Source organism: Triturus cristatus, chromosome 5_2, assembly GCF_964204655.1.
Source record: "Triturus cristatus chromosome 5_2, aTriCri1.1, whole genome shotgun sequence".
Lineage (NCBI taxonomy): Eukaryota > Metazoa > Chordata > Amphibia > Caudata > Salamandridae > Triturus > Triturus cristatus.
In genome coordinates this window covers 958,887,305-958,901,449 of record NC_140588.1, presented here as the reverse complement: position 1 = coordinate 958,901,449, position 14,145 = coordinate 958,887,305, and the positions used below count along the sequence as shown (strand labels likewise).

The following is a 14,145-nucleotide window of genomic DNA, read 5'->3' as shown; positions in this document are numbered from 1 at the left end:
AAACAAACACTAAGCATGACACAAAATAAACAAATATGCTAAAGAAAACCAGCTGTGGAAACGGCGGTATATGCATTTAGAAATGCCTTTTCACTGACAGAAAGAAACTGGAGAAAGGTATACATAGAATCAGATATAGAAGAAGAGAGCAGCACATGCATGGTTTACTTGGCCCCACCTTTCTAAAGAGTTCCAGTCTCTGGGTCAATAGCTTTAGTGTTTGAGAAGGCAGAAGAGTTGGACATCAGAACAGCATTAAAAAAAATCTAAAAATCTAAATGAACATTGACTTCTTCCAAAGTTTCTTGGTAAAATACAGCAAATTACATGAATAAACACTGATCTGCAAATGATGCCATTAGATAAAACAATGTTACTTAAATGAAGTGTAACTTATCTCATTTCATAAATTGTGCGTTTGTGAGAGATTCAAGTACTGTGCATAAATCTACCAGCTAATGACTGTCAATATGGTTGAAAAGGCTACCATTCTGCAACCAAACTATGGGTGTCAATCACAGGTGTAATTCAACACATTACAAGGTTAACCTCAAGCCGACAAAAAAACTCCTTGTTCACAAAGCCACATTCAATTGGAATTGGAAAGCAGGTGAGACAGCAACATCAGAAGAATGTCTACTGAGTAAAGACTAAGCACCAAGGGAGCTAGAGATGCAGAGAATAATATATTTTGAATTTGAGAAGTTTTTAGATTTTCAAATTTTGTGATGAGACCACACAATTACGGTTCTGGCAATGCAGTAAAGAATGGGTTTCCGAGGCTAGCCTAAAACACCATGTGTAATCTTCATCTTTTACAGATTTTAACAATATCCGATGCAAACCATGTGTGGGCTGCACAGAGAAATGCGGGGTTGTATACTCTACTGCATGAGAATAGAGAACAGCTGGCAACATGTCCGTTGATCAAATAAAGTTACAATCCAATAAGCTTTATTCGACAGATTAATGTCATAAAAGCAGATTACATCTAATAAAAAACTCATTTTTGATCACAAAACTTCGATACAATGATTTTTAAAAATGTTACAAAATAATATTTATACACAACAGATATACTCAGTTAAAATCGAATTAAACAGCAAGAATAATACATTGGATACAATATTGGATTGTCCTAAAGAGTACAAAAAACTGATCTCTAGTTAAAAATACTATAAGTAGATAAACATACACTTTGGTTCAATAAAGGAAGACTTCAGACGTGTATGCCAGCCATCAATAAATCAAATAGTGGGGAGAGAACATGATCTTATAGCCCACATCCAGCTCAGGTACTTAGCTACAGCTATTGCAATGCAAGTAAGAGTGTCATTACGCAATATTCTCAGTGCGATACTACATGTTCTAGTGCCCATCAATCAGCAAATTGGAGCCAACCACGCTTTATGCGGAGCAGTATATGCTGGGCATACAAAAAGAATATGAGCATATGACTCTTCACATGTCTCACAAAAAGGGCATTTACTATCACCCTCACTTGCCCATTTAGCCATAAAAGATCGCAAGGGCAGTGCTCCTACTCTAAATTGGAAGTACAGCTTCCGATCGTAAGGTTTGGATAGGATGTCCCAGTACATTTGTAGCTATTGTGATAAACCATATACCAGTATCTTTCTTTTACACTCTCCTTTGATGGGAATGAGATGTTTGTAGGGTTTTCCCATAAATTTAGCATACCCAGCGGTGCTCTTATTTCACATATCCATCTGATCTTATGGAAAGAGTCTGCTTTAATTATATCCCTAAGGCCTTCAGCATATGGTAACAGTTCTGGTGTACTCCAGATTCTGCGCCAATACAGAATAGGATGCAACCTGGCAAAATCAACCAGAGCTTTCCGGCCAAGGTCAAGCAGCAATGGCAGTATCGAGGTGCTTTGTGGGAGAGCGGTGATTTTACGTAAAAAACGATTTTCAGCAATAGTGAGATGGGGCATATTCTCAAAACCCCAGAGTTCAGCCCCATATAACACCGAGCTCACAACCTTCATGTCGTATATTGTAAAACAGGGCTAATTAGCTTGGTCAGGGAAGCATTGAACTCTTTTTGCAAGATACCCGACAGCTGTCGATGCTTCAGAGTGGCCGCGTCCATCTGGCAACTCCATCGCATATCTTTCTGTATCATCACACCCAAATATGTGAAGGCACTGACTTGTTCCAATGGTCGATTTCCTAAAAGTATACCTCCTTTAAAAGCTCTATGTGGATTGAACGCCATGAACTTGGTTTTAGTTACGTTAATTTCCGAAACCCGAATGGTGCAGAACTTTTCAAAAAGGTGTAATGCTTCCTGTAAACCACTCGGGGTTGGGGAATTATTAACGTGTCATCGGCGAACATCAAAATGGGTATTTTAATACCTGCAAGTACCGGGGCGTCAGTAGTGATGGATGTTAGATGCTTGGCAACGCCATTATTAAAAAGCAAAAATAATGTAGGGGCCAGGACACATCCTTGACGCACACCCTTCGCAACAGGGAAGGGCGTGGTAACATTTCCCTGCATTCCCCAGCGTATTTGGGCAAAGTTGTCTTCATGAAGTCGAGCTATGAGGCATAGCAGTTCAGTCGGCATCCCTAGCTCCTGGAGCACAGCCCAAAGTTTGCTCCAAAAGACCAGATCAAATGCTGACTTGAGGTCAACAAAAGCAGCATACATTCTGCCCTTGCATAAGACCACAGTCCACCAGTATATTAGTCTAAACCTAAATTCCTGGTCTATCGTGCTAACATGCTCTCAAAAACCTGCTTTTAGGGGAGTAAGAATGTCCTGGTCCTTGATCCATTCCTGAACCTTGCCTAACACCAATCGTGCAATCACTTTTTGTATGGAGTCAATTAAACGTTTAGGCCTGTAATTTCCTGGAAGGGTTTTGTCGCCTTTTTTGTACACAGGAATGATCTCCGCCCCCTTCCAGGAATCGGGTATAGGCGCTCCACATGCAATAAAATTTTCAAGTAACAAAATATATCTATTCCATTTTATCTTATCATGGAGAAAGATATCGGCCGGAAGGCCATCTATCCCCGGCGCTTTGCCCATCACAAGTGCTAAAAAACACTACATTAACATCAGCAGCAGTAAAAGGATTGCTGGTATAATAAGTATGGGGAAACGCTGGAACACTTGCCTCTGCAGGATCAACAGCATATTGTGAATCAAAATGACTAACCCACTGGTCTTGTGCTATATGGTTTTGTGGCTGTGGTCGAAGACCATCCCTGCCCCATTTCACCAGTGAGAAAAACCTGCAGGCGTTGTTAGAACATGCCATTCTTAAATTCTTTTTTGCTTTTACTTGGGCCTTCCTATACTTTGCCCTTGCTATCCGCACACTGCTAGGCTCTTTAGACGAGATCGCATCCACAAGATTACTCCTGGCCTCTTTACACTCATTATTAAACCAGTGACCCGAGTTTATTTTGGATGTACTTTTAGCCCTACCCTCTTCAATAAAACGTGGTCGCAATTACGGAAGAAAAATGTTCTGAAATGTGGTTATGACCACAAGGGGAGCGGGGAAGGATAGGAGAGCCTCCGAGTCAGAAATTGCATCTTCAGTTTCCATGGCAATAGCATCCAGGATATGCAGCCTCTTCAAGACCATTAACCACTTGAGTCGCCTCATATCATTGGTGGGCATCAGGTCACAGGTAGTAAGCTAGATATCATGGGAGCTATCTACCTGTGGGGTCAATGATTTATAAGTTGAGCACAGTGGGTTGTGATCTCTCTCCAGGCGATCGCACACCTCCATGTCCAAGAGTGTATGCCAAATCTTTAGGCTAATTAACATACAATCAATGCGGCTTGTATGTCAACTGTTGTCAAAGGTGTTGGCCCCATGCCTATCGGAGAAAGTTCTTCCATTTGTCGCCCTTAGACCTCTTCCCAAGCAAGTGGCTTTGATTTGAATTGCCCACATCTGTCCACCTCCTTACAGGTGTCAGCTCAAGGCTTGGTATTCCCCATTGTGCATCCTCCTCCTTTGTCAGCTCGTGGTCCTCAAAACCAAGAGGCTCAAAGGTTGAATTATAGTCCCCCGCCACTATCACCTGGGAGTCTTTAGAGAGATGGTTTAAGTGCTCATCAAGGATTATTATGGTCTCTGATCTCTTCCCCCCGCTGAGCCCTCTGGCATAGATATTGTACATGTCGATGTTCCCATGGGAGCCTGCTGCCAGTCGAATAGCTAGGATATCATTACACATAGTTGGCAGCTCAATTACCTTTAGATTTGGTGTCTGCGTAACCCAAATAATAAGCCCCCCTGAGAGCCTTCCTTATTCTCCACATCTCTCCTTGGTATGATAATTTAAGTACCCTAGCTGGAAAAGAGGCTCCACTAGCCAGGTCTCTTGAAAGAGACATATGTCAAATTGGTCTATAAATGAATGCTACTCTGGGAATACACCCTTTGACTTTAATCCAGCTATATTCCATGATAGAAGTCTTATACTAGTAGAGGTTTGGAATGTCTCAATTCTCTCATTATGCAATGGGACTTGGATTACTACATCCTCCTTTCTTCCCTTGAGAACAGTATCTTTAGGGGATACATTATACAAGGCTGGATTTTGTTGGGCTAATTTGGAAGACAAAACGAGTCTCGCTGACGGATATTGATCTGACCTGTGTAATTGGAGCGTCAACGAGAGAAAGATACTTTCAATCTATCACCCTTAATGGAGACAAAACCATGTATGCAGCTGGTTCTGGGGGATTAAGCTTAATACGAATACTACAGCAAATAAGATGAGTACGAATATTATTATTATTATATTATTATTATAAGGATTTATATAGCGCAGATTAAAAAATCGAAAACTGTAACCCTACGGGTATCCAGGCGCTCTGACCAGACAAGATGTTTTATCGCACGAGAGGACAAGTTGGAGACTTTACGCTGCTGGGAACAACCAGGTTTTGAGGCTCCTTCTAAATTCTATCAAAGACTGCGTTTGCCTGAATATCAAAATCAACAAGGTTTTCTACCAAATAGCGATGGGGAAGTGTCAATGCAATATAGTCTAAAGATAGTTTGGGTGATGAGTGTCATTTAGCCATAAGGATGTCTTCTCTAATCACTTAACGACAATCCCTGACATGACGCATCCACTGTATACAATTGTTGCGAAGAGGGTCCACATCTTCCCTGTGAGTGTTGCTAATGCATTTAGGGACATTAGTAATGTATACTATATTTTTCTTTCCAGTTTCATAGGGGTCTCTTTAAGCAACCATAATCTAATAGATCCTAGGTGGTCATGATTGGACGGAAGGGAAGATGAAGGAGTTTGAAGTGTAAGGTTTTAGTTTGTGGATCTTGCTTTGGATCCCCTATCTAATTGAATACGTCCCGTGTTAGTGTAGCTAGCTGAGGGATTTTTTCCATGGTTGTTAATGCAAATCAAAGCTTTAGCGTGATAATGGGTGTCTGGCTGGTTATTACTACTCATGTCCCCCACTATGCTTGGACTATTTCGGGGTTGTTCTCTCAGCATGGTTTTAACCTGTTGGATAACTGAGTGGGCCTTGCTTAAGGAATCCACTAAGTTACAAACGGAGGCCTTAAGACACTGAATCTCATTCATGATAGCAGTTAACTGTATGGCAACGGAACTTTGTGATGGACCTTGTAATGGCTCCACAGGGAGCATTTCAGATTGTCGAATATTAGTGCCATGCCCTCTTACAGTGCAATTTGCGTCACCTAATTCTTCTATATCCTCGGTGGTGTGGGTCAAAATACTCATTATGGCCTCCCTACAGTCTTGGGAGAGAAAAATTTGGGGAGTGGTCGCTGTCTCTGGCTGCTCTTTCAGAATGTCAAATCTATTTGAGCAAGGGAAGGCAACCATGACATCCTATACAGGTTGTGTAGGTGATCTATCTACAGCTGGGCTCACAAGAAGTGTGCTAGGGGAGTCCTGGGTATCAAGACTTTTGGCTGTCTTTTTAAACATATCTGGAATTCGCCTGTTAGTAGGCCCACTTCCTCCACACTGCTTAATGTTACTATTGGTTGTGGGATCGTTTTGAGTAGGGTCTAATAAGACCTCACATTCAGTCAAGAGATTGTTTATTCTATCCATCACCACCTCCTCTACCCTTTGTGTTCCAACCAAACCTTTGCACCTTTTCAGCTTTTTTCTTTCTTCCCTCAGCCATATCGCCCTCGCAGGATTTCCTTTTGCCCATAATAACAATAGATCAAAGGAATAAAATAGAAACTAAATAAATAAAAACTAGCATCTAAAACAGATAGTCCCATAGATGTAAATAACAGTTGCAACAGGCAAAAGAAAAAGCCCTTTTTCCGATAGGCTCGCAAACAGGTCAGCATTAAAAAGAGGACTAGTCCAATTTGAGCACAGTTCCATCGAAACAGTCCAAACCAAGCTAAAAAAACAAAATGGAGAGGGGAGTCTAATCCAGTCTCAATCCCTCGCAGGCACTGAGGGATATAAGTGGCCTATAAAAGGCGCAAGGTAAGACTGCGTTTTGTGAGCAGAGTTGAATCTAGGACCACCCACTCAATAACTGGGTAAAGTTTGACGAGCACGTTGGATCTACTATTTGCCCCTCACAACTTTAGTAAAAATGCTAGTTCCAGTTTCTATCCAAGGACAAGAAAATAAAGAGAGCAGTGGAAGAGAACCAACTCACAGGTTTTAGTCGCAGGAATCACCGAATCATCAAAATCCACAGCCAATAGGGGTGGTCCTGCCCTGACTCTTCTGGATGATGACGGGCAAGGACGGGCCCGCCCTTGGCCTGGGCTTCACAGGGGCGCTGCCCGCGCACGTCCTGCGCTGCAGGAACCCTCGTTGGTTTTTGTAGTGCCTCCTGGCGCTTAAGGGTGAAGTGCGCGGTGCGCTGTGGCTGCGGCTGCGGCTGCTGGCTCCAGTAGTCCTGGCAAAGTGGGCTTCCTGCACTGCCGGAGCCCACGTTGGTTTTTGGAGCGCCTCCTGGCGCTTAAGGGTGACGTACGCGGTGCACTGTGGCTGCTGGCTCCTGTAGTCTCGGCAAAGTGCCCGCGTTGGTTTTTGTAGTGCCTCCTAGCGCTTAAGGGTGATGTGCGCGGTACGCTGTGGCTGCCGCTGCTGGCTCCTGTAGTCCCAGCAAAGTGGGCCTTCCGCACTGCGGGAGCCCGCGTTGGTTTTTGTAGTGCCTCCTGGCGCTTAAAAGTGATGTGCGCTGTGGCTGCGGCTGCTGGCTCCTGCAGTCCCGGCAAAGTGCGCGGGAGCCTGCGTTGGTTTTTGTAGTGCCTCCTGGCGCTTAAGGGTGAAGTGCGCGTTGCGCTGTGGCTGCGGGCTCCTGTAGTCCCGTCAAAGTGGGCTTTCAGCGCTGCGGGAGCCCGCCTTGGTTTTTGTAGCGCATCCTGACGCTTAAGGGTGACGTGCGCGGTGTGCTGTGGCTGCTGGCTCCTGTAGTCCCGGCAAAGTGGGCTTCCCCAAATAAAGTTACAAATACTCTTTTTTTTCACTGTAAACATTTTCAAATTTTGTGGGATGCTGTGTTGTGAGGTGATCGACAAATCACCAATATCTATGTGCATATATTTAATTTTAGTATCCTTATCCACTAAAAAAGTTTTCAGTGAATAAGGATGCTGAAATTAAATGTGTTGCTTTGTCTGCTGAAGCAGCCCAAGCTGACAAATTTCAAATTCTGAAGCAGAGCACTTGGATGTCAAAGACAGCAAGATTACTCAGACTCCAAACTAAATGACTGAGATCATGAGATGAGCTTGGTTAATTGTTGTGCTACATGTCAATTTCTAAAAAGAACCTAGGTTAATCTTAACTCACCAGTATATGAAAAACACATACTATTTTTTGTTTTAAAAATGTACATTATATTTACTGGCTAGACACTCAAGTGTTATTTGTTTTCGTACCATCTGTGGAATAGGAGGAACTGGAGCAGGAGTCCACGTTGTTGATGTACTTGTTCTTGCATGCCAATTATTTCCCCCTGTAAGCTTCTTTTCTGTAGGCTGACTCCACTGCATGTCCGATCTTAAAAAAAATAAAATATATAAAAATATAAAATTACACATTGGTTGATTTGTACATTACCACAATTTGAGAAAAAAAAGTGCAAAAAAGTGTGGAACCACTAATAAACAAGCATTGCTAAAGCTAATGTGCAAGCGCTATTGCCTTTGCCAATGTGCTTTAGCCAGGTTGCATCCCAGCGTGGCTGCTGTTCAGCATGGCTAAAATTTAGTGGTGCAGTGAAGTGTCACAGAGTGGCATGTTGTAGAGTGGCATGTTTGAGTGGCGTGACGTGGAGAGAAGCGTAATGCAGTGTAGTAGTGTGTTGTTAAGTATGTCCTGAATGGTAAACAGCCATTATTGCGAGTTTTTTTACTTTGTGATACCATTACAACGCATGCATTACCACGCATGCGTTGTACATCATGAAGAAAATTACTATGCATTTTTTTTTTAGAACACATGGTCATTTACCACACATGCCTTTACAACGAATTTTGTTGTAAAGGTATGTATAGTAAATGACCGTGCATTAAAAAAAAATGTAGACCATCCACGTCGTTGTAAGGAAACAGAGGCTGTTCCGTTTCCTGAGAACGACATGCACCGCCCCTCAGAGACGACGAAAAGCAGGAACAACGCGGAGAGAGGAACCACGAGGAGAGAGAGGTAAGGGGGATTGGGGTAGGGTAGTGGTGTATGTGTAGAGTAGGGCGTCGTGCTGGGGTAGTGTTTTAGGGTTGTGTAGTGGTGTTTGTGTAGTGTAGGGGGTCGTGCTGGGGGTAGGGTTTAGGTTAGTGTAGTGGTGTTTGTGTAGTGTAGGGGGTCGTGCTGAGGGTAGTGTTTTAGTGTAGTGTAGTGGTGTTTGTGTAGGGGGTCGTGCTGGAGGTAGTGTTTTAGGGTAGTGTAGAGGTATATGTGTAGTGTAGGGGTCGTGCTGGGGGTAGTGTTTAAGGGTTTAGTGTAGTGGTATATGTGTAGTTTAGGGGGTCGTGCTGGGTAGTGTAAATATAGTGAGAGGACTGTCACTTACCTTTGAAACTTTTACCACGACTATACCTTTACCACGCATGTTTTTGCATAGTAATGGCATGCGTGGTAAAGGCTTAGTCATTGTAAACGTTTGCGCTGTAAAGGTAACTCGTAATTGACAACGCGTACTAATACTCGCATTGTAATGGTACGCGTTGTATTGGTACGCGTTGTAACGAGTGCTATTCGTCGTGAAGTAGAGTATCGTGGAGTAGAGTGTCGTGGCGTGGAGTAGAGTGTCGTGGCGTAGAGTAGAGCGGTGTGTCGCGGAGAAGAGTAGAGCAGCATAGAGTGTCGTAGAGTGTCAGAGTGGAGTGGTGTAGAGTAGAGGGAGTTGCGTAGGCTGCAGTGTCGTAGCGTAGAATGGAGTGTTGTGGCATAGATGGGAGTGTTGTGGCGTTGCGTGTCATGTGTAGTGTCGTACAGTGAAGTGTTGTGGAACAGAGTGGAGAGGCAGAGAGGAGTAGAATAGAGTGCAGGGTCGTAGAGAGGAGTGGAGGTCGTAGAGAGAAGTAAAGTGTCGTAGAGTAGAGTGGCATAGAATGGAGTGGCGTGGAGCAGAGTAGAGTGTAGTAAAGTGTCTTTGTTTTGATCATGTTCAAATGTTTACTTCCAGTACATTTCAGAATTACAAAAAATGTGCTTTTATGCTTTCAAAATTCAGAAATATTTGCACAATTTGTTTACAGGTACTTGAATTGTGTTGTGGGCTAGAAAAAAAAACCTTTAGAAAGTAAAATTAATTTGCAGAGCATACAGTACCCAAAGGTGTCATGGCACTAGAAAAACCCAGAAGCTGAGACAGAAGCAGGGAGAGTAAATGAAAAAGATGAGAAAACCCTACACAGAATCAAAGTGAAAAAAAAGCTATCACCTTTCACACCCCCAAATTGTCAGATAAAGTATCTCACTTTGAAGTCAGTGAAAGAAAAGTAAACACCAAGCTCCCTCGCAAGACAGAGCCTGACATTTGACTTCTGCCTTTGAATGCTCAGCAAATGTGCCAAGATAAGACCAGAATTTAAAGGCCTGTTTACAGAAAGCGACAACTAGTGGAAGAATACAAGGAGCGATGTTAAACTGGCTATGCTCCACGGGAGGGAAGAAGACATGGTGGACAGCCTAAAACACATTAAAGTCAGCAAATCGAAAGTAAGCAAATGTGAGTTACAAACCACAAAGCCAATGGTAAGCAATGGGTGGAATGTATTCCTAGGTAAGCTTTCCAAATGTCCCTAAGATGTCTTTAGCAAACCAAACAGCTGTGCTGCCTGGTAGGCTTTGACCTAAAATAGTTGACAGAAGTAGCTGGGGTAAAGGAAGCCAGCCAGTCCCCTATATAACCATGACTAGGATCTGTACCAAGAAAGTCACTTTGAACGTAAGCCGCAGGTGCCTTTTAAACTGACAGAGAAGAATGGGTGGATGAAATGTAGGTACTAGGTGGAATGACATGACAGACATAGACTGATACAAATCTGCTGATGGAGAAACCACCAGTGTACTGGGTGCACAGCACAATTACAAGTATATAAATTTCAAAATTTTGCGACAAAAGCATAAAATAATGGATTCTTAAAAGAATAAGGCAAATGTTTTCATACAGGTATCCGCAAATAATCAGTTTATGTACACACAAAAGGAAAAACTGTAATGAACCATGTTTATAAACGTTGCAAGATCATTTGCATCCAATGATGTTTCCACAAAGAATAAATAAACAATGTTCCAAAAGATTTTTTCGAAAAAGAACAATGAACATAACATCTCATCTTGCGCTTCTTGCCCAATGCATTTTGGGATATAACAATCCCTTTTTCAGGGGACCTATATGGGATGTTGTGCATCGTTTCTGAATACACACATTAAAGTCGGTGTTGTCCAAGCCGATATACATTTTACAATATCTTAAAGAAAGTTAGGGCTACAGCGTATATTGCGTGACTGTCCACAAAAATACAATTCCCAACTTCTCTCAGAAGCTGAAAAATCTCCTTCAATACCTGTATAAAAAGTAATTAGGCATATAATCATCATTAGTCTATGCTAAGCATGTGTATCTACAGCCACACATGCCTCGAATGGAAAATGTTACTTACTCAGTAAGGATCGGTTTGTGGCATGTAGTGCTGTAGATTCACATTCGCCCACCCTCCTCTTCAGACACCTGTGCTTCTTACAGTTACTTTCATAATTTTTTACAACCTCCTTTCGCATGGACATTTCCTTATGCTACGCTTTGCTTCACGTTTCATCCTTACGCGCCATGCGGGAATACAATCTAACAACGGAGTCGATGACCATGCTCATTACCAGCAAGAGGAGGAGTCACCCTACCTTGTGACTCGCAAAAAAAAACAACTTGCACACAAACAAGCCCAACACTATATGGCGAGACTATTCTAAGCATGTGTATTTACAACCACACATGCCATGAACATATCGTTACCAAAGGTTACATTGAATATGCTACTTACCAGTATGCATCTGTTCTTGGCATGTAGGGCTGCTGACATTCATATCTGTGCATAGATCATCGCCGCCTAGTGTTGGGTCCGGATGTTTGCACGTTGTTGTCCTGGAAGAGTCTTCGAAGTATCCTGAGATAGGTGACTCCTCCCCTGGACTACAGTGCGCATGGGCATCCTCTCCATCCTCAGATTGTTTTTCGCCATTGTGGCAGTGATGGAGTAGATACAGAAAGTGATGACCATGCTAGACAGTAATTCTGAGAGCTGCAGCTGCTACAGGCGCCGGGGAGGTGGGTGGGCGATATGAATGTCAGCAGCCCTACATGCCAAGAACAGATGCATACTGGTAAGTAGCATATTCAGTTCGAGGCATGTGGGCTGCTGAATTCATATCTGTGCATAGAATACATAGCAGTACCTCCCATTAGCGGCGGCTACAAGTGCCAGCTGCAGCGGTCTGAAAAAGAGTTTTGAGAACAGCCTGTCCTACAGCTGCCTGCTGTTTTGAGTGTACATCTACACAGTAGTGTTTGGTAAATGTATGTATAGTGGACCATGTGGCTGCTCTACATATTTCCTGTAAAGGAATGTTTCCCAGGAAAGCCATGGACGCCCCTAACTTACGTGTTGAGTGGGCTCTTGGGGGAATCGTTAATGTGCGTTTAGCCTTTTGATAGCAAATTTGAATACATTTAACGATCCATCTGGCTATACCTGCTTTGGAAATGGCGTTGCCCTTGTGCTGTGGAGAAAAGGCAACGAAAAGTTGTTTTGTCTTCCTAAAGACCTTAGTTCTGTCTATATAGTACATGAGGGCTCTCTTTACATCTAGTGTAAGGAGCATTCTCTCTGCTACATTCTGTGGACTTTGAAAGAAAACAGGCAGTTCAACAGTTTGATTCATGTGGAACTGCGATATTACTTTGGGCATGAATTTGGGGTTGGTACGTAGTACGACCCTGTTTGCGTGAACCTGTATGAATGGCTCTTGAATGGTTAGTGCCTGGAGTTCACTAACTCTTCTTAACGAAGTGATTGCCACTAGGAAGGCTACTTTCCAGGTGAGGAATTGAATCTCACATGAGTGGAGAGGTTCGAAGGGTGGACCCATCAGTCGGGTGAGGACCAAGTTGAGGTTCCACACCGGTGCTGGTGGGTGTCTTGGGGGAATTACTCGTTTAAGTCCCTCCAAGAAAGCTTTGATGGCAGGCACTCTGAATAAAGAGAGGTGCTGCCTGTTCTGGAGATAGGCTGCTATTGCGGTCAAATGGATACGTATTGAGGTGTATGCCAGATTGCATCGGTATAGGTGTAAGAGGTAACAGATTATATTTTGAATGGATGCGTCTAGCGGGTTAATGTCATTGTTGTTGCAATAAATGACAAACCTCTTCCATTTAGCTGCATAGCAAGCTCTGGTAGTGGGTCTCCTGGCCTCCTTAATGATCTCCATACAGTCAGGTGGCAGGTTTAGGTAGCCAAACTCTAGGATTTCAGGAGCCAGATTGCCAGGTTCAGCTGTTGCGGATCTGGGTGCTGAATTTCTCCATGGTTCTGCGTCAAAAGTGCGGGTTTGATCCGCAGCCTTTGATGCGGCACCACGGAAAGTTCCAGAAAGGTTGTGTACCATGGCTGGCGTGCCCATGTTGGAGCAACCAGGATGAGTGTCAGTGAGTGCTGTCGCAGTTTGCGTGCCACCAGCGGTATTAATGGCGCTGGGGGAAAAGCGTACGCAAATCTGCCGGACCAGTTCATCCATATCGCATTGCCCTGCGACTGTGGATGTGGGAACCTGGCGGCAAAGCTTTGGCATTTTGCGTTTTCCTTTGTGGCGAATAGGTCTATCTCTGGATGACCCCACTGCTGGAAGTACGGTTGGAGTACTGATGGGTGTAACTCGTGCATTTGGTGGCTGTGTCTGCTGAGCAGATCCGCCATCTGGTTGTCCTTGCCTGGGAGGTGTTCCATCATGAGGAATATGTTCCTCTGAATGGCCCACTTCCACATGCTCTGAGCCAGATGAGACAACTGTGGAGAGTGTGTTCCTCCCTGTTTCTGTATGTAGTACATGGCAGTCATGTTGTCCGTCCGGATCAACACGACCTTGTTGCACAGATGTACTTTGAATGCCTTCATGGCTAGGAAGATTGCCAACAGTTCCAGAAGGTTGATGTGCATCTTCTTTTGTTGTGTAGTCCATAGTCCCTGCACTGTGTAATTGAGTACATGGGCTCCCCATCCCTGGAGAGACGCGTCCGCTGTCAGTATTATTTGTGGAACAGGCTCTTGGAACGGTCGGCCCTTGCAAAGGTTTTGTGGATTCCACCAATGCAGAGAGTTGTATGCCCGACCGGTCACCAACACTAGGTCTTTCAACTGTCCTTGAGCCTGATTCCACTGACGTGCTAAGCACTCCTGAAGCGGGCGCATATGTAGTCTCGCGTGTGGGACTATGAAAATGCGGGAGGCCATCATGCCTATCAACTGCATGAACACTCGCGCAGGAAGGGAGTGTTGGGGTTTGAACTTGGAAATCAGCATTTGCATGCTGCTGATCCTCACTAAATTTGGCTGAGCTGTGGCTGCCAGAGTGTCTATGGTCGCACCTAGGTA

The 14,145-nt window shown here is 43.8% G+C and overlaps 1 protein-coding gene across 4 annotated transcripts in view; it reads right to left on the bottom strand.

Annotated features, from left to right (window-relative positions):
• Nucleotides 1–14,145, bottom strand: part of LOC146829464 (phosphatidylinositol-binding clathrin assembly protein-like) — a 704,267-nt gene that overhangs the window by 153,831 nt on the left and 536,291 nt on the right. For all 4 annotated transcript variants that reach the window (XM_085608147.1, XM_085608148.1, XM_085608150.1 and 1 more), the window contains exon 16: nt 7,930–8,050. In XM_085608147.1, the coding sequence (XP_085464273.1) occupies nt 7,930–8,050 (121 nt within the window). The remainder of the gene's footprint in view (nt 1–7,929; nt 8,051–14,145) is intronic.